The sequence below is a fragment of the Myodes glareolus genome, chromosome 4, assembly GCF_982192425.1.
Source record: "Myodes glareolus chromosome 4, mMyoGla1.1, whole genome shotgun sequence".
Lineage (NCBI taxonomy): Eukaryota > Metazoa > Chordata > Mammalia > Rodentia > Cricetidae > Myodes > Myodes glareolus.
In genome coordinates this window covers 121,267,522-121,287,384 of record NC_142029.1, presented here as the reverse complement: position 1 = coordinate 121,287,384, position 19,863 = coordinate 121,267,522, and the positions used below count along the sequence as shown (strand labels likewise).

The 19,863-nt window shown below is 38.2% G+C and overlaps 1 protein-coding gene across 1 annotated transcript in view; it reads left to right on the top strand.

Moving 5' to 3' along the window:
- The window catches only part of Gucy1a2 (guanylate cyclase 1 soluble subunit alpha 2), a 331,775-nt gene that overhangs the window by 119,022 nt on the left and 192,890 nt on the right, over window positions 1–19,863 (top strand). Inside the window, exon 4 of the mRNA XM_087905901.1 lies at window positions 12,709–13,427. Coding sequence (XP_087762027.1) covers window positions 12,709–13,427 — 719 coding nt within the window. The remainder of the gene's footprint in view (window positions 1–12,708; window positions 13,428–19,863) is intronic.

Genomic DNA, 19,863 nt, shown 5'->3' with positions numbered 1-19,863 from the left:
CATAATGACACTGTTTTCCACTTCTTCCAGAACAGGGTGTTCAAGTCCTTTTGTAGTAAGATTGCTGGGATCTGGTGTTTTCATGTTGTTTTTCAGATTGTTGGAGGAATTCTTGCCTTAGCGTCTGCCCATCTCTTCCTTCAAACATTCTCTAATGGATCTTCTGGTACTGGGTCAAGTTCCCGCCTCTGAAGAATTTTTTGCTAGAGGTTCAGCGCCCCTTGATGGCCAGGATTCTTGCTGAGCTGATGCAGGGCCTACCTTTCCACCACTGGCAGGCAGGCTATTGAAACACAGGCACTCCCTCCTGCTGGGTTGCACTTCCAGCCCAGCCCCAGCCTGCAAGCCGGCTGAGCTGGGTGATTTTATGGCCCCAAGGAGGAAGGGAGGAATAAAGGAAGGGGTTCATGGATGAAAGGTGGGATGGGCTAGGAGGTGAGAGGGCTTAGCCCCTGCAGAGTGGCCAGGGAGTCAAGGGGGACCAGGGATGTCTGAGCTCCTCCTTGTTGGGTTTCTGCCGCGGGTCAGAGCAAACTCACCCCAATGATGAATCTTCTGCAAGAGGATCAGTGCCCCTTGGTGGCCAGGATTTTTGCTCAAATATTTTTCTTTATAATGTATTTTTGTATATTTCTGTTTTAATCACATCAACTGTCTGGGTGATATTCTTAATTCTGGACTCAAGTCTAGTTTTTCCAGTATTGATTAATGACCTTTATCCCCCTCACTTTTGCTTGCCAGATATCCATTCACTATTTGCTCATTTACTACCTACTTGACCCTCCTAACTGTTACACCATTTACCCATTATAATTTATCTGCTGGGGGAGTGGGAGACTTACTTTCATTGGCTGGATTTTTGAACACATCATTTTCTTCAAACAGTTTCTCAAGAGAAGTAGACATTAATTTTCTGTTCTTCCTAAAGTAGTTCTGAGTCATTCTGTGGTAGTCTAATCACAAGGTAATGTAATGAAGTGCAGAACCTCATGAGAGAGATGAGTATGTTTATTGGTCCTGACACATGATATAACTGAAGCCTGGAAAGATTGATAATACTTGTACAACAAGAGTGAATGTTATGAAAGAAAGATATTCTCCTTGGGCTAGGCATTTCACCAGTAATAGTAAACACTTTATCTTCAAGATAGTCACAGCTAAGATGAGATGGCTTAATAAACATAGATAACAGACTAATTCCATGAACGAATATAGTCTACTTCATTTATAGATAAAACATTTAGGTAAAACACTTTATTTATTTATTTATTTATTATTTATTTATTTATTGGTATTTTGAGACAGGGTTTCTCTGTAGCTTTGGTCCCTGTTCTAGAACTAGTTTTTGTAGACTAGACTGGCCTCGAACTCACAAAAATCAACCTGCCTCTGCCTCCCGAGTACTGGGATTAAACATGTATGCCACCACCGCCCGGCAAACACTTTTTTTTTATTTTTTTTTTATTTTTTATTTTTTTATTAAATTATAAAAGTTTCCATTTCAGCCCCTCCTCCTAACACCCTCCCACTCCCCCCACTCCCTCTCCTCCTCCCTCTCCATCCCCTAGAGCAGTCAGGGTTTCCAGCCCTGTGGGAAGTTCAAGTTCCTCCCCCCTCCCTCCAGGTCCAGGGAAGGTGAGAGTCCAAACAGACTGGAGCACCAAAATCCAGTATATGCAGAGGAAGCAAGTCCCAGTGTCATTGTCAATGGCTTTTCAAAAAGGCTCCGGGCCAGCCACATTCAGAGAATCTGGTTGGATCACGTCCTCGTTCAGTCCCAGTCCAACAGGCCTTGGTGAACTCTTATTATATCAGTCCCCTTGTATCAGTGGGTGCTCGCATCCCTCGCAGTCCTGATTACTTTTTTTATTTTCTTCATCATTCTGTTCCTCATTTGGACTGTGGAGTGCTCAGTTCGGTGTTCCAATATGGGTCTCCATCTCTATCGCCATCCAACGTCGGATGAAGGTTTCCTGTGCCCTTGCCTTCTTTGCTCACGATCTCTTTCCTTCTGCCTCCCATTTGGACCTAGGGAGCTAGGTCCAGTGTTCCAACGTGGTTCTCCGCCTCCATCTCCATCCATCGCCAGATGAGGGTTCTGGGACTCTTGTCTATTTCCTACCTCCTGGCGGATAGCTAAATAATCTTCACCAGGTTCATCTTCTTATTTAGCTTCTCTAGGATCACGAATAATAGGCTCAAAGACCTTTAATTATGGTTAGAATCCACTTATGAGTGAATACATACCGTGTTCCTCTTTTTGGGTCTGGCTTACCTCACTCAGTAAAGCGTTTTCTATGTCCATCCATTTGCATGCAAAATTCAAGATGTCATTGTTTTTTACCGCTGAGTAAAACTCTAATGTGTATATGTTCCACACCTTTTTTAACCATTCTTCTATTGAGGGGCACCTAGGCTGTTTCCAGGTTCTGGCTATTATAAATAGTGCTGCTATGAACATAGTTGAACAAATGCTTTTGTAATATGTTCGGGAATCTCTAGGGTATATTCCCAAGAGTGGAATTGCTGGGTCCTGAGGGAGGTTGACTCCCAGTTTCCTGAGAAACCGCCACACTGATTTCCACAGTGGCTGCACAAGTTTGCATTCCCACCAACAATGGATGAGTGTTCCCTTCATTCCACATCCTCTCCAGCATAGGCTATCATTGGTGTTTTTGAGTTTGGCTATTCTGACAGGTGTAAGATGATATCTCAAAGTTGTTTTGATTTGCATTTCCCTGATCGCTAAGGAGGTTGAGCATGACCTTAAGTGTCTTCTGGCCATTCGAAGTTCATCTGTTGTAAATTCTCTGTTCAGTTCAGTACCCCATTTTTTAATTGGGTTAATTAGAGTTTTAGTGTCTAGTTTCTTTAGTTCTTTATATTTTGGAGATAAGACCTTTATCTGTTGAAGGGTTTGTGAAGGTCTTTTCCCAGTCAGAAGGTAGCCTTTTTGTCTTACTGAGAGTGTCCTTTGCTTTACAGAAGCTTCTCAGTTTCAGTAGGTCCCATTTATTTATTGTTTCTCTTATTGTCTGCGCTCCTGGGGTTCTGCTTAGGAAGTGGTCTCCTGTGCCTATATCTTGTAGACTACTTCCCACTTTCTCTTCTATCAGGTTCAAAGTGGATGGATTAATGTTGATGTCTTATATCCATTTGGACCTGAGTTTTGTGCATGGTGATAGATATGGATCTATTTTCATTCATCTACAGGTTGACATCCATTTATGCCAGCACCATTTGTTAAAGATGCTATCTTTCTTCCATTGTATAGCTTTAGCTCCCTTGTCAAAAATCAGGTGTTCATAAGTTTGTGGGTTAATACCCGGGTCTTCTATTCGATTCCATAGGTCGACTTCTCTGTTGTTATGCCAATACCAAGCTGTTTTCAATACTGTTGCTCTGTAATAGAGTTTGAAGTCAGAGATGGTAATGCCTCCAGAGGTTCCTTTATTGTATAAGATTGTTTTGGCTATCCTGGGTTTTTTGTTTTGCCATATAAACTTGATTATTGTTCTCTCAAGGTCTGTGAAGAAGTTTGATGGGATTTTGATGGGAATTGCATTGAATCTATAGATTGCTTTTGGTAGAATTGCCATTTTTACTATGTTGATTCTCCCAATCCAAGAGCAGGGAAGGTCTTTCCATTTTCTGGTATCCTCCTCAATTTCTTTCTTCAAAGACTTAAAGTTCTTGTCAAATAGGTCTTTCACTTCCTTGGTTAGAATTACCCCAAGATATTTCATGCTATTTGTGGCTATCATGAAAGGTGATGTTTCTCTGATTTCCCTCTCTGCTTCTTTATCCTTTGTGTAAAGGAGGGCTACTGATTTTTTGGAGTTGATCTTGTATCCTGCCACATTACTAAAGGTGTTTATCAGCTGTAGGAGTTCTTTGGTAGAGTTTTTGGGGTCACTTATGTAAACTATCATATCGTCAGCAAATAACAATAGTTTAACTTCATCTTTTCCAATTCGAATCCCCTTGATCCCCTTATGTTGTCTTATTGCTATTGCTAGAACTTCAAGCACTATATTGAAGAGGTATGGAGAGAGTGGACAGCCTTGTCGTGTTCCTGATTTTAGTGGAAAGGCTTTGAGTTTCTCTCCATTCAATTTGATGTTAGCTGATGGCTTGCTGTATACTGCTTTTATTATATTTAGGTATGATCCTTGTATCCCTAGTCTCTCCAACACCTTTATCATAAATGGGCATTGAATTTTGTCAAATGCTTTTTCAGCATCCAATGCAATGATCATATGGTTTTTTTCTTTCAGTTTATTTATATGATGGATTACATTGATAGATTTGCGTATGTTGAACCAACCCTGCATCTCTGGGATGAAGCCCACTTGATCATAATGGATAATTTTCCTAATGTATTCTTGGAATCGGTTTGCCAGTATTTTATTGAGTATTTTTGCCTCAATGTTCATGAGTGATATTGGTCTGTAATTCTCTTTCCTGGTTGTGTCTTTGTGTGGTTTTGGTATCAGGGTAACTGTAGCTTCATAAAGAGAGTTTGGCAGTGATTCTTCTGTTTCTATATTGTGAAATACATTAAGGAGTATAGGTATTAGCTCTTCCTGGAAGTTCTGGTAGAATTCTGCATTGAAACCATCTGGTCCTGGGCTTTTTTTGGTAGGGAGATTTTTAATAACAGCTTCTAATTCTTCACGACTAACAGGTCTATTTAGATTGTTCACCTGTTCTTGGTTTAACTTTGGTATATGGTACTTATCTAAAACAATTTCCATTTCTTTTACATTTTCCAGCTTTGTGGCATATAAATTATCGTAGTAAGATCTAATGATTCTCTGAATTTCCTCTGTGTCTGTGGTTATGTCCCCGTTTTCATTTCTGATCTTATTAATTTGCATGATCTCTCTCTGCCGTTTGATTAATTTGGATAGGGGTTTGTCGATCTTGTTGATTTTCTCCAAGAACCAGCTTTTTGATTCATTGATTCTTTGGATTGTTTTCTCTGTTTCTATTTTGTTGATTTCAGCCCTCAGTTTGATTATTTCCAGTCTTCTAGACCTCCTGGGTGAATCAGCTTCTTTTTTTTCTAGATCTTTCAAGTGTGCTGTTAAGTCTCCCATGTGTGCTTTCTCTGTTTTCTTTAATTGGGCACTTAGTGCTATGAACTTTCCTCTTAGCACTGCTTTCATAGTGTCCCATAGGTTTGAGTATGTTGTGTCTTTATTTTCATTAAATTCAAGGAAGACTTTAATTTCTTTCTTTATTTCTTCCTTGACCCAGGGGTGATTCAGTAGTTGACTGTTCAACTTCCATGAATTTGTTGGCTTCCTGGGGGTAGCACTGTTCTTGAATTCTAACTTTTATCCATGGTGGTCTGACAAGACACAGGTGGTTACTAATATTTTTTTGTATCTGTGGAATTTTCTTTGTTACCCAGTATGTGGTCAATTTTCGAGAAGGTTCCATGAGCTGCAGAGAAAAAGGTATATTCTTTCCTATTTTGGTGGAATGTTCTATAGATGTCTGTTAAGTCCATTTGATTCAATACCTCCAATAATTCTCTTAATTCTCTGTTAGGTTTCTGTCTGATTGACCTGTCCATTGGTGAGAGAGGAGTGTTGAAGTCTCCTACTATTAGTGTGTGTGGTTTGATGACTGCCTTGAGTTCTAGAACTGTTTCTTTTACATAAGTAGGAGGCTTTATATTAGGGGCATAGATATTCAGGATTTTGACTTCCTCCTGATGAATTGTTCCTGTTATGAGTATAAAATGTCCATCTCCATCTCTTCTGATTGATTTTAGTTTGAAGTCAATTTTGTTGGAGATTAGAATGGCCACGCCTGCTTGTTTCTTAGGTCCGTTTGCTTGAAAAACTTTTTCCCAACCCTTTACTCTGAGTAAATGTCTGTCTTTGTGGTTGAGGTGTGTTTCATGTAAACAGCAGAATGTTGGATCCTGTTTTCGTATCCAGTTTCTTAGTCTGTGCCTTTTTATAGGTGAATTGAGTCCATTAATATTAAGTGATATTAATGACCAGTGGTTGTTGACTCCGGTTATTATTATTTTTTGTTTGTTTGATTAATAGAGTTTGTATGTGTCCCTTCTTTGAGTTAAGCCTGTGAAGGGTCGCTAGATGTCTGAGTTATTGTAAGCATTGCTGGCAATGTTGGACTCCTTTGGTTGCAATTTTACTTCTATTACTCTCTGTAAGGCTTGGTTTGTGGCTGCGAATTGTTTAAATTTGTTTAAATTTGTGTTAAAATTGTTTAAATTTTTATTTCCAGGATAAGAATCCTGGAATATTTTGTTTTCTCCATTGATAGTGAATGATAGCTTGGCTGGGTATATTAGTCTGGGCTTGCATCCATGGTCTCTTAATTTCTGCAGTACCTCTATCCAGGATCTTCTGGCTTTCATGGTTTCCATAGAGAAGTCCGGTGTGAGTCTGATAGGTTTACCTTTATAAGTTACTTGACCTTTTTCCTTTGCAGCTCTTAATATTCTTTCTTTAATCTGTATGTTTTGTGTTTTGATTATTATATGGCGACGGGATGTTTTTTTTTGATCAAGCCTATTCGGTGTTCTGTATGCTTCTTGAACCTTCATAGGAATATCATTCTTTAGATTGGGAAAGTTTTCTTCTATAATTTTGTTGAATATATTTTCTGGTCCTTTGATCTGCAGTTCTTCTCCTTCTTCAATCACTATTATTCTTAGATTTGGTTTTTTTATTGTGTCCCAGATTTCTTGAATGTTTTGTGATGAGAATTTATTGGATTTGCTGTTTTCTTTGATCAGAGCATTTATTTTCTCTATGGTATCTTCAGACTCTGAGATTCGTTCTTCCATCTCTTGTATCCTATTGATTATGCTTGATTCTGTAGTCTCTGTTCATTTACCTAGATTTTCCATATCCAGCCGGCCCTCTTTTTGTGTTTTCTTCATTGCCTCCATTTCAGTTTTCAATTCTTGATCTGTTTCCATTACCTGTTTGATTGTTTTTTCTTGGTTTCCCAATATATCATTCATGGATTTACTCATTTCTTCGATTTTTTTTTATATTTTTCATCCATTTCTTTACTCATTTCTTCAATCTTTTTGTTATACTTCTCATCCAGTTCTTTAAGGGAGTTATTCATATCCTGTTTAAGGGACTCTATTGCTTTCATAATGGCATTTTTTCCCGCTTCTTCTGAATTAAGAGGTTCAAGTCCTTCTATTGTAGGGTCATTGGGTTCTGGCGTTTTCATGTTGTTTTTTAGATTGTTGTAGGAGTTCTTGCCTTGGCGTCTGCCCATCTCTTCCTTCAAATGCTCTCTATTGGTTCTTCTGGTACCAGGTCAGGTTCCCTTGTTGGGCAGGGAATTCACTGACAGAAGGCCTACCTTTCCTCAGGCAGTCTATTGAAACACAGGCACTCCCTACTACCGGGTTGTACTCACAACCCAGGCCCAGCGAGCAAGGGAGTTGCTCTGGGGAGATCTTGTGGCCCCAGAGGGAAAGGGGGAAGAGAGGAAGGTGTACCTGGATAAAGGCTGGGACGGGATTCGGGAGAGCTCCGCAAGGAGGAGTCGCCTCTGCCTGGTGACCAGATTGTCGAGGGGGGCGGGGAAAGGATGAATTCCTCCTAGAGGAAGCCCTCTGGCCAGGAGAAAACTCACCCCTCCTCCAATGGAAGTCTGCTAGAAGTTCACTCTCTCTTGCTGGCCAGGAATGTGATTGAGCTGAGACAGGGCTTGCCTGTCCTCAGACAGGCTCTCAAGGCACCGGAGCTGCCCCTGCCGGACTGAGCCCACAGTCCAGGCCCAGCGTGCAAGGGAGCAGCTCTGGGGAGATCTTGCATCTCCAGAGGGGAGGGGGGGAAAGAGAGGAAGGTGTACCTGGATAAAGGCTGGGAGGGGATTCAGGAGAGCTCCCCAGGGAGTAGTCGCCTCTGCCTGGTGACCAGATTGTCGAGGGGGGCGGGGAAAGGCTCGGCAAACACTTTTTAAAAGAGGTGAATTAGTAGTAATTGATTTAATTCTGACTTTCCACTTACCCATTAGTGAGAACAATTTCAATATAATTCTACTTCTTGAAAAAATGTATTCTTATAGTCCAAAATGACAAGCTTTCACAGCATCTTGTGATATGGGAAAGTAAGTATTGTTTCAAATGATTTATTGCAAATAAAAAGTTTATATACAACATATTTGGAATGCTGATATCAGAACTGCAATCCTTGTTTGAGTTGAACTACTGGCTCTGTGCCTTCTGTGTTTTGATATAACATACAAAATTGTTTTTTAGTTATTGACTCATAACATATGTAGAAATGAACTGATCATTAGTTTTAATTTTTCAGTCTAAGAATTATTCTTTCCCGATCTTCCTCAGTTTAACAATTATGGGTACAAAAATCTTTACAATTAATTAAATATGGTAATTTGTAGAGGATTGTCATACACAGTACACTATTCAATGCAACTCAGTTTTTCTTTAAGGATATGAGAGTAAGTTTAGTATTGTGAAAACTGATAGTTATTGTACTATTCGGTACAGCGGTACTTTTTAAAGGATAAAAAAATTCTCATTCATAGAATCTTATCTACACAGTAGTTTTCATTTGGTTGCCTATGGTACATTAATTTACTGGTTATTTCATGGATGAATACTTAAGATCTGACACTGACAAGAGAATATCCATGAGCATACTGCATTATCTTAACATCTGTGTATTTTTCTTAACTGGGAGGGTATTGTCATTCCTATGAACATCAATGCCAGTTAGAAGCAATAATTTTTCTGTTTTTCTGTTTTTTGTTAAAAGATCTGAAGCTTTTGAACAATATTTTTATTCAAAGCCTAGAAACACTCCATGGACTATAGGAGGTACATATGAAAAAAAAAACAGATTACAGGAATGTTTATTCTGGCTTTAGTTATACATACATACATACACACACACACACACACACACACACACACACACATGAGTGTGTGTGTGTGTGTGTGTGTGTGTATGAATCTGATCGATAGAACATTTCACAGTAATGAATGATATATATGATCCTGAAGGTTGGAATTACAGTGATTTGTATACATTCAAATTTTTATTTATTCATAGTGATAAGGATGTAGGTGTTCACCCTTGTCTAGCTTTTGCTCTGTGTGAATAGAAAGCGTGGATAGACAAGAAACTCTTTAAATGCTAGCCTTCTGCAGCAGTGAGCTGAGGCAGTGGGCAGGGGAGCGCAGCATGTGATACCCTCTGTGGCCACACTCCTTGTACAGACAGTGGTGTTTTTAAAACACCTTACAAGTATTATAGTTCTTGTAGGGTATGCATAGGAAGTAAAGATTTCTTAACCCTTAATCCAAGAAAGTACCACAGTTCTAGGACTCTTGATCCTAACGTATCGACAGCTCACTTCTCTGACAAAGACTTCACTGTTCTTCTCTGGTTCCTTATGTCCTTCTTTAGCTTCAACTTTCCACCTTTGCTTGCAGTCTTCTCTTTTTCTTGTCCTCACCACTCTCCACCTATTATCTGATTCTTCTTCAGATGTCTATTACTCTCACGGTGTGACTTGCCAACTGCTCAGCTCTTGCTCCACCATCACTCTACTGTATCTGACAAGATTGCCTGATTTCTGCTTCTTCTGCTTCCATTTTAAAATTACTGAGTGTAGGCAAAAAATTATTTGAGAGAAGCCCTCTTGACCATATTGTTGTAACACCAGAGGGGGCATCACAGATGATCTGATCAGTAAGCCTGAGCATTCCCCAAAGATATCCTGCGATCGTGTTTGGACAGTTTTGGCTGAGGCTAAATCTTTAGAAGTCAAGAAATATATCATGGTTATTGTGCAGTTTTCTCCATGCACCAGTAAAGTGTTCCACGTGCTGTGTTGGCATGAAGGTAGCCAAACTGACTACTTGACTGATAGTTCTTTTGCCTATGGTATCTAGAGCAGCAAGGAATGTTCATCAACTGACTTGAGGGACATCAAAGTGTTCTATCCTTCCACATATTTGCTTATTAAAGAAAAATGAACAATAAGACTGTGTATGATATGAAGGTAAATAATTAACAGCAAAAGTAATTTAAAAACTGTTAAAGCATACTTTGTTAGCATCTAATGAAGTACAATTAATAAAAACTCAGAGAGAGAAATTGGGGTTCAACCTAAAAATACAAAAAGCAAAATAGCTGGCACTGACTTTACCTCGACCTCAGTCAGAAATGCAATCCTGCCTCCAGGAATCTCAGAAGGAAACTGTGTCTGAGAGCTGTCTCCTCCCATTTTATAGTTCTCTCTAGGACTGGGGTTAAAAGAATGCCCTACTCAGTTTCTATGACAACTAGTGAGGCTGCTAGAATTAAAGGTGTGTGTTACTACTGCATGGCTGTAAGATTTACCAGTGTGGCTGTTTTACTTTCCTGATCCCCAGGAAATCTTTACTTATTAAAATATGATTGAAATGCCACTACAATCTAACTTTTGCCTACAGTCCCTGGGAGAAGTTTGGGTCCCTCTCAGTTGTCTCATTAAATTTGATTTTGGAAGAAGTTTGGGAAAGAATGTGGAAATGGATTTTCAGACATAAAATTATTATATCTGGCAAGGTTGTTTCAATAAATTGTAAAAGTAAGAGAGGAGTAAATCATGGACAATATCAAATTCAAGGAAAGACAGCTAAGACAATTAACCAAAATAAAGATAAAAGAATGTATACCAGTTTATGTAATTATAAAAGCATTTCTTACAGCTCTCTTAGAGCAGGAACTAAGTTGCAATGAATATCACCTGTCTTATTTTTGCTTTTTCACTCTAGAGATTTGGGCAGATCAATACTATTGCTATCAGTTTTTTCTGGCTCTATTGTTCTACAGCATATGTGGAAGAGTAATCCTGTAACAGGCCCATGGAAACTGAGTGATGAGACTGTTATCTCAAGAGGTCACATTGTTAGTTAACCTTGAACATCAAGCCTACAAAATCAAAGTTAATGTGTAATGTTTTAACAAAGGGATTTTTATCATTAAATTTTTCACTTATTTTCATTTCACAATCATTTTAAGGATGCCTTTGTCAAACTGACTTCTTAATTTGGTTATCACCATACCAAGTATATAGAAAAGTCTTAAAATATTTATTGTATTTAAAATGAATTGTAAAAATAATATTGTTGACTGTTCTGTTTCTTCCCTTCTGGAGAGATGGAAAATCCTGAGGATTGTAGAGGTGAGGCCAGTCAATTAAACCACACACTGCATAGATTGTTGTGTATTCTAATAGGTCATTAAAAAAGGGATGAGGATTTTGAAAGGGTAATACTTCTGGATCTTTCTAACATGAAAGGAGAAGAAAAGAATTAGCATTACAGTCTTCCAAACATTGTAGAAAAATATTTTCAGTATATCTCAGAGTTTTAAGTGATTTATTCATTGGTATATGATGATATACACAGAATTACTCTCAGAGTGGGTGAGTGTACAGGTGTCATTAAAACCACCAACAGAGAAAAAATATAAACTGAAGAATTGTGGTAATTAATATTGATTGTCAACTTGAAAAAAATCTAAAATTGCTTAAGAGACAAGCCTCTAAACACACCTGGTAGGGTGGGAGTAGGTTAAGTCAGATGAGATGATCCATCTTGACTGTGGGTGGCACTATTCTATGAACTGAATTCTACAGACTGAATAAAAGGAGAAAAGGGTCTGAAATCAGCATTCAACACTCAGTTTTTGCTGCTGTTCCAAGCTATGAGCCAAAATAAGCCTTTCTTTCCTTAAAACAACAACAAAAAAGAGCATGTTCCACCCCTGTTTGATTTTCAGAATTTCTTATAAGACAGATAGACTGTACAAGAAATGATATATATGCTATAGGTATTAATTTCAGTCAAAGTCAAAAGAGATCCCACAGTTTGACTCCATTCCTCTTTACTCCCGATTTTACTTCAGACCATCTTCGATAAAGGGCAACTCTGCATGCCTGATTACCCCATAATGTATTGCTGTAAGGTAGAGTTTCTTTTTTTAGGACACCTGGGAATGAATATGTTAAAGAAATAAACATCTTGATTCTCTCTGCTCAGATTCCTACTCTACTCTTGGCTTCTTTCATTTTTGTGAATAAAAGAATGCTAGTCATTTGAAGTTCTACAATTTTATAATTGTTTGGTTTCTTTTTCCAGGGAATCTATACAAATGCATGATTTATTCTGTTAAGCGAATATAATCACTTTATTTCTACTGGATAGCTTGAAGTTTTTACCCACACATGCACCAGAGATTGTTTTTTTTTATCTATTTGATTACTACTTTCCACTTAATGAATGCATAGTTGCTGTGACTGTCTGTGTTTTGTGTGTGTGTATGTGTATGTATGTGTGTGTGTATGTGAGTGTGTGTGTGTGTATGAGTGTGTGTGTGTGTTTTCATCTGGTAAGGATTAGTGAAATCATTAAGAAAAAGAAAAAAATCATTTGTGTTATTTAAATAATGAGATATTAAAGAGAAGATGAATTTCTATATCATTAGTGTTTTAAAAACTCCCACTCTGGGGGTCAAGGGAAGGAAGAGATGAATGGAAAAAGAATAGTAGATACTGGGGACTGAATACAGGTCCTCTTTGGGGATATTACATGCTCTTAACCACTTTAGATAAGCATCTTGAAAGTATCCAATTCCTTATAGCTCATGTTACTAACTTTTCTATTCTCTTTACCATTAGGTCTGAAGTTCCAGGAAATTCAAGAAAGATTTGGTGAGGAATTCTTTAAGATATGCTTTGACGAGAATGAGAGAGTCCTCCGAGCTGTAGGTGGCACATTGCAGGACTTCTTCAATGGCTTTGATGCATTGTTGGAACACATTAGGACTTCTTTTGGGAAAAAGGCCGCTCTGGAGTCATCATCTTTCCTATGCAAAGAGCTCCCTGAAGGTACCCTTGTGCTCCACTACTTCCACCCTCACCATACTGTGGGGTTCGCAATGCTGGGGATGATTAAGGCTGCAGGAAAGAGAATCTATCACTTGAATGTAGAAGTGGAACAAATTGAAAATGAAAAGTTTTACTCTGATGGCTCAAACCCAAGCAATTGTAGATGTCTTTCTTTCCTTATTAAAGAATGTGAAACTATTCACATCACAAAGAACATTCCACAGGGTACTTCTCAAGTTCCTGCAGACCTCAGAATCAGCATCAGCACCTTCTGCAGAGCTTTTCCATTCCACTTGATGTTTGACCCCAACATGGCAATTCTTCAGCTTGGGGAAGGCCTGAGAAAGCAGCTTCGATGTGACACTCACAAAGTGCTGAAGTTTCAGGACTGTTTTGAGATCGTCTCTCCAAAGGTTAATGCCACCTTTGAAAGGGTCTTGCTGCGACTGTCTACCCCATTTGTAATAAGGACAAAGCCTGAAGCTTCTGGTACTGAGAATAAAGACAAGGTACGTAGTCATAGACTCCTAATGCATGAAGGGATCTAATGTAATGGATAATTATTTCAGCAAATTACATGCTGGTCATAGTTGCAACTATTTAGATTACTGGTCCCTGAATGTATGTAGAAAAACTTGGCTGTATTCCCAGGCCTTTTACATAGTGTATGCCTCATTTGTTAATTTATTTTGGCATATAAAAAGAAGACAATTTTTTATTGATTTTATTGAACTGCTCCCCTTCTCCCCTCTCCTTCAGTCCTCTCCCATGGTCCCCATGGTTCCAAGAAGACACTTATTAATAATAACCACAGCAATTACAAAATAATAGGACTCATTAAAGTCTAACATTATAAATTCATGAAAGTTTCTGTGGACAAGTCAAACTGTGAGGGAAATTTCAACATGTGGGGATTGTGCAACTTACCCTTAAGGAACAAAGAGAAAAGTCTGACGCATTGTTATTATGATCTCTTTTAAATTTCAGTCTCAGAACACTCCATTTATGTCATGTATGTGTCAAAGAAAAGAAAAATCTATTCTTCCAGTTTGTTATGGACAAATTAAATGTTAGTAATCAAATTAATAGTTGTCCTCTAAACAACTTAATTTCTTGAGAGAACACATGCATAGTATTTTCAGTGTAGATTTTTATTTCTTGAGATCATTGGAAATCTGAGTCCTAAAACTATAAGTAATTAACAAAAAGATATCTGAAATCTATAGCTGAGTTCAAGCAAACATCTGTCTCTTAGATACAGGTTTTGAAAAAGACAACAGTAAAGTCAGTATGAAATGTAAGAAAAATCTCTTCTGACAACTTTTGCCTTTTTGGTGATATACTTTGAGCAATCCATAGGAAAAAAATTGTATGCAGAGCCTTGTCTCCTACCTGCCTGTTTCTAAATTCCCAGTAGTAACTTCCCAAATTATCACACAGAGGTTAATATTAATTATAAATGTTTGACTGATAACTCAAGCTTATTGCTAATTTACATTTAAAATTAACTCATTTTTATTAATCTATGTATTGACACATGGTCAGGGCTCTCCAGTCTTCTGGCATCTTGCTTTTTGGGTGACTGGTTCACGTCTCCCCTAATTCCTCCTCTCTTCACCCAAGTCCTCAGTTTGATTGTTCTGTTTAATCTTATCCTACCTTGCCATAGACCAAACAGCTTTTATTATTAGCCAATGGGAGTAATACATATCCACAGCATATAGAAATATCATGCCATAGCAAAAAAAACATCATGTTAATTTTCAGGATAGGTGTTTGACTGTATAGTCATTTAGTTTCCAATAAGGTACTTTTCAATCTTTTTCTACCAGGATAAACAGAGCTATTTTAGGCTGTTCTTCTAGATTCCAAGTGATTTGGGGAAGCTGCTGGTTTTCAGAATGAATAAGGAGGAAGTGGGCAGAAACAAAAAAAAATCGAATAAATGAATAATCCATCTGAATGAAAAATGAAAGAAAAAGGGAATGATTCCTCCTAGGTTTGGCAAAGAAGCCATAGATATGTAGGATAACATAGTCAGATACAGGGATTTCTGGGAAAGTTCAGAGTGAACATGGGCAGACTGAGCTGGGCCATGTTCAGGGAGAATGAGGGGAAGAGATAGGGGAAAAAGGGAACCGAGTGCAGTAGTCAGGAGGTCAAAGGTCCAAAAGAGGGCAGTTTGTGTCTGGATTACATAGGAAAGAGAGTCTGGGGGAAGGGCAGCCTAGACCTCTCCTAGGGTTGGAGAGTTCAGGGCAGAGGACAGTGTATGTGAGCCATACCCTGTAACAGGAAGAGACTAAGGGATTCTGGAAGAAGTCATGCCACATCAAACTTTGCTATGTTAAATATGCACCTCAGCCTTTTGTCCTGGGTTTGAAACTTAACGCCACCCATATTCTGAAATGTCTGCAATGATAAGTAAATGAAGTGGCTTCTGAGAATCATTGTTAATGAGGTATTAAAGAGCTTTAAGATTGATTAGTTTTATGATTTTGGAGTTAAATGGAAGAATTTTAAACAAGACATTGGAGAATAATAGAAATATGTACTTTTATTTCAAATGGCTAAATAAAGTGATCTAGAAAATTTATCAGTAACATTTTTGTCATACAAGTCCAATGGTTTGGAAGTACTTGAGGTTAGACTTGGGTTCCTACTTGACACATTTTGATATTTTAGTTTAAAACTCACTAGTATTATTGGCCCTATTTGACCACATAAAACTATTTTATTAATAAAATTTATTAAAACATGCATGCTATATGTTTGATAATCACTGTGCATTCTGAAGCCTTTTCAGATTGGTAGAAACTTGCCAAATGTGTATATTTTGACTACATTTGTAGTTGCTTTTTATTTGTTTGTTTGTGTTTTGTTATTTTGAAATAGAGTTTCTCTGTGTAGCTGTAGCTGTACTGGAGCTCACAATGTAGACCATGCTGGCACAGAGATCTGTTTGCCTTTGTCTCCTAAGTGCTAGGATTAAGGGATTAAGGGAGTGCATGACTACCACACAGCTTGAGTTGCTTTTTAAATCTATAATTATTCTAACTTTTACATTTTGAGAATATCAAAACTGTCAGTTTTGTTTTATAAACCTTTAATATTTGACTAGAGATTTTGAAGCATTTTTGACCTTAAAGTAAACACTAGTCTTTTAAAAATTGCTTGAGTGAGAATATATTTTTACAAATGTTAATTTCTTTATATATTATACAGATTTAAGGAAAAACCCCTACAGTTTAAAGTTACTGCTTAAACGTCTTCTAAATTACACTGGGCTTGAAATTATATTTAATTTGTATACCAGGATGAGAAATAGACATAATGAGATGATGACTCAAATGTCAAGGCCCCCTGCCAATTCCAATAATAAGGAACTGTGCTCATTGAGAGGAGGCAATTATCATTTAAACATGTTGGTGATGGCTTAAAAATAATGTGATAGAAGGATTTTTAGTTAGAATGGAATAGTAATTTGTTCAACCTTATATTTACATTCTTGCTCACTCACTCATATTCACCAGAATGAGGAATTTGTGATCCTACAGTTATCTCCAGTTGAAAATTTCTCAGCTAATGGCAAATAAGAAAGAAAATCAGACTTAAAAAGTATTTTCTGTTTATTAAATTTGACCTTGAAAGGAATCATTTCTTCATAAAAGCTATCCTTGATAGATGAATCCATGTGCCTGTATCCTCTGCTTCTTTAGTCAGCTTTAATAAGAAAGCCAGCAGTTCATCTTAAGCCATATGATAGAAAATATTTTTCAGATTTAACTAAAATGCTTTGGATAAACAATGCTCTTTGTCACTTTTGCATTCCTAGTCACAAGTTAAGTGTAGAGCTGAACTGAAAATGAGTGATTTAATTAGGCAGTAATGAAAGGAGGCCAACATCCTCAACTCCAAAATATGGACTTGATCCTGCTATTAGGGTTATGGGTGTGCAATGGTAGCAACATTCATGTTTTTGTATGTTTTAAAGCTCAACTTCTTTTTCATTATTTTCTCCATTTATCATTGGTTGTTCTTTAAAAATGGGTAACCTGGTGCCTTAGTTATGAAGAAACACCCTGACCATGGAAACTTTTATATAGGACAGCTGACTGTAAGTTTCAGAGGTTTTTAGTTCATTGTCATCATGGCAGGGAAGCATGGTGACATTTAACGCAGACATGGTTTTGGAGAAGTACCTGAGAGTTCTGCATCTAGATCTGCAGGGAGCAAAAAGAATGAAAGCCAGTAGGACTGGCCTGGGTCTTTGACCTCTCACAGCTCAACCACAGTGACAGACACACTTCCTCCAACAAGATCACATTTAATCCAGCAAGACCACACTTCCTACTCCCTCTTATGTAGTATCACTCCCAGAAGACCAAGCATTCAAAGCTGTAAACCTATTGGGGACAAATCGTTTTGATACAGTTGCATTCTACTCCTGGGTCTTCAAAACCTTATACCAATACTATAGCACAAAAACAGGCATTTGGTTCAACTTCAAAAGAACCCATAGTCTATCATAGTGCAACACTTTAAAAGTCCAAAATTCAAAGTCTCTTCTGAGACTGAAGATGAACTCCTACTGTAAACTCCTGTTAAATCAGAATCAAAAAGCAGATCATAGACTTCCAACATATAATGGTAAAGAATATGCATTACAATTCCAAAATAGAGGAATGGGATCATATTGAGAAAATTCGGGAAAAAAATAGTTTTAAAACCAGGGCAAACTCCAAAAATTGCTTCTCTATATCTGGTCATAGTGTTTTTGTAATTTATTTTATTTATTAAAAATTTCCACCTCCTCCCCTCCTCCAATTTCCCTCGCACTCACCCCCCTCCCCATCCCCCACTATTCAGTCCTCAGAGAAGTCGGGTATCCTGCCCTGTGGAAAGTCCAATGCCCTCCACCCTATATCCATGTCTAGGAAGGTATGCAACCAAACAGACTAAGCTCCCACAAAGCCAGTACATGCAGTAGAATCAAAACCCAGTGCCATTATCATTGATTTCTCAGTCAACCCCCATTGTCAGCCACATTCAGAAAGTCTGGTTTGATCACATGCTGGCTCAGCCCCAGTCCAGCTGGCCTTGGTGAGCTCCCATTAAATTAGTCACAGCATATCAGTGGGTGGACGCACCCCTCGCAGTCCTGATTTCCTTGCTCATGTTCTCCTTACTTCTGCTCTTCCTCTGGACCTTGGGAGCTCAGTCCAGTGCTCCAATGTGGGTCTCTGTCTCTATCTCCATTCATTGATGAATGAAGGTTCTATGGTGATATTCAAGATATTCATCAGTGTGGCTATGGGAAAAGGTCAGTTCAGGCATGCTCTCCTCTGCTGCCCAAGGACCTAGCTGGTGACATTTTTTTTTGACACCTGGGATCTCTTCTAGAGTCAAGTCTCTTGTCAGCCTAAAATGGCTCCCTTAATTAAGATATCTTCTATCCCTACTCCCATATCCACCCTTCATGTCAACCATCCCACTCCCCAAAGCTCTCCCCAATCCTCTCCTTCTCCCTTTTCTTTCCCACTCTCCCCTTCCCCCATCCCACCCCCACCCCTGAGCTCCCAACTTTTGAATGACGATCTTGTCTACTTCCAATATCCAAGAGGATAAATATATATTTTTTTTGGGGGGGTTCACCTTCTAATTTAGCTTCTCTAGGATCACAAATTATAGGCTCAATGTCCTTTATTTTTGGCTAGAATCCACTTATGAGTGAGTACATACAATATTCATCTTTTTGGGTCTGGGTTATCTCACTCAGTAAATTGTTTTCTGTTTCCTTCCATTTGCATGCAAAATTCAAGATGTAATTGTTTTTTACCACTGAGTAGAACTCTAATGTGTATATGTTCCACACCTTCTTTATCCATTTTTCTATTGAGGGGCACCTAGGTTGTTTCCATGTTCTGGCTATTACAAATAGCGCTGCTATGAACATAGTAGAGAAAATGCTTTTGTAGTATGATTGGGCATCTCTTGGGTATATTCCCAAGAGTGGAATTGCTGGATCCTGAGGTAGGTTGACTCCCAGTTTCCTGAGAAACTGCCACACTGATTTCCACAGTGGCTGTACAAGTTTGCATTCCCACCAGCAATGGATGAGTGTTTCCCTTACACCACATCTTCTCCAGCATAGGCTATATCATTGGTGCTTTTGATTTTAGCCATTCTGAAATGTGTAAGATGGTATCTCAAAGTTGTTTTGATTTGCATTTCCGTGAAGGCTAAGGAGGTTGAGCATGACTTTAAGTGTTTTTTGGCCATTTGAACTTCTTCTGTTGAGAATTCTCTGTTCAGTTCAGTACCCCATTTTTTTGTAGGGTTATTCAGAATTTTAATGCCTAGTCTCTTGAGTTCTTTATATATTGGGAGATCAGGCCTTTTTCTGATGTGGGGTTGGTGAAGATATTCTCCAATTCAGTAGGTTGTCTTTTTGTCTTAATGACAGTGTCCTTTGTTTTACAGAAGCTTCTCATTTTCAGAAGGTCCCATTTATTCATTGATGCTCTTATTGTCTATGCTACTGGAATTATATGTAGGAAGTGCTCTCCTGTGCCCCTGTGCTACAGACTACTTCCCACTTTCTCTTCTATCAGGTTCGGTGTGGTCAGATTTATACTGAGGCCTTTAAATCATTTGGACCTGATCTTTGTTCATGGTGATAGATATGGACCTATTTTCATTCTTCTACAGGTTGACATCCAGTTATGCCAGAACCATTTGTTGAAGATTCTTTCTTTTTTCCATTGTATAATTTTAGCTCCTTTATCGAAAATCAGGTGTTCATAGGTTTGTGGATTACTATCTGGGTCTTCGATTTGATTCCATTGGTCAACATATCTGATTTTATGCAAATACAAAGCTGTTTTCATTACTGTAGCTTTGTAATAGAGTTTGAAGTAGTGAGGGATGGTAATTTCTCTGGAA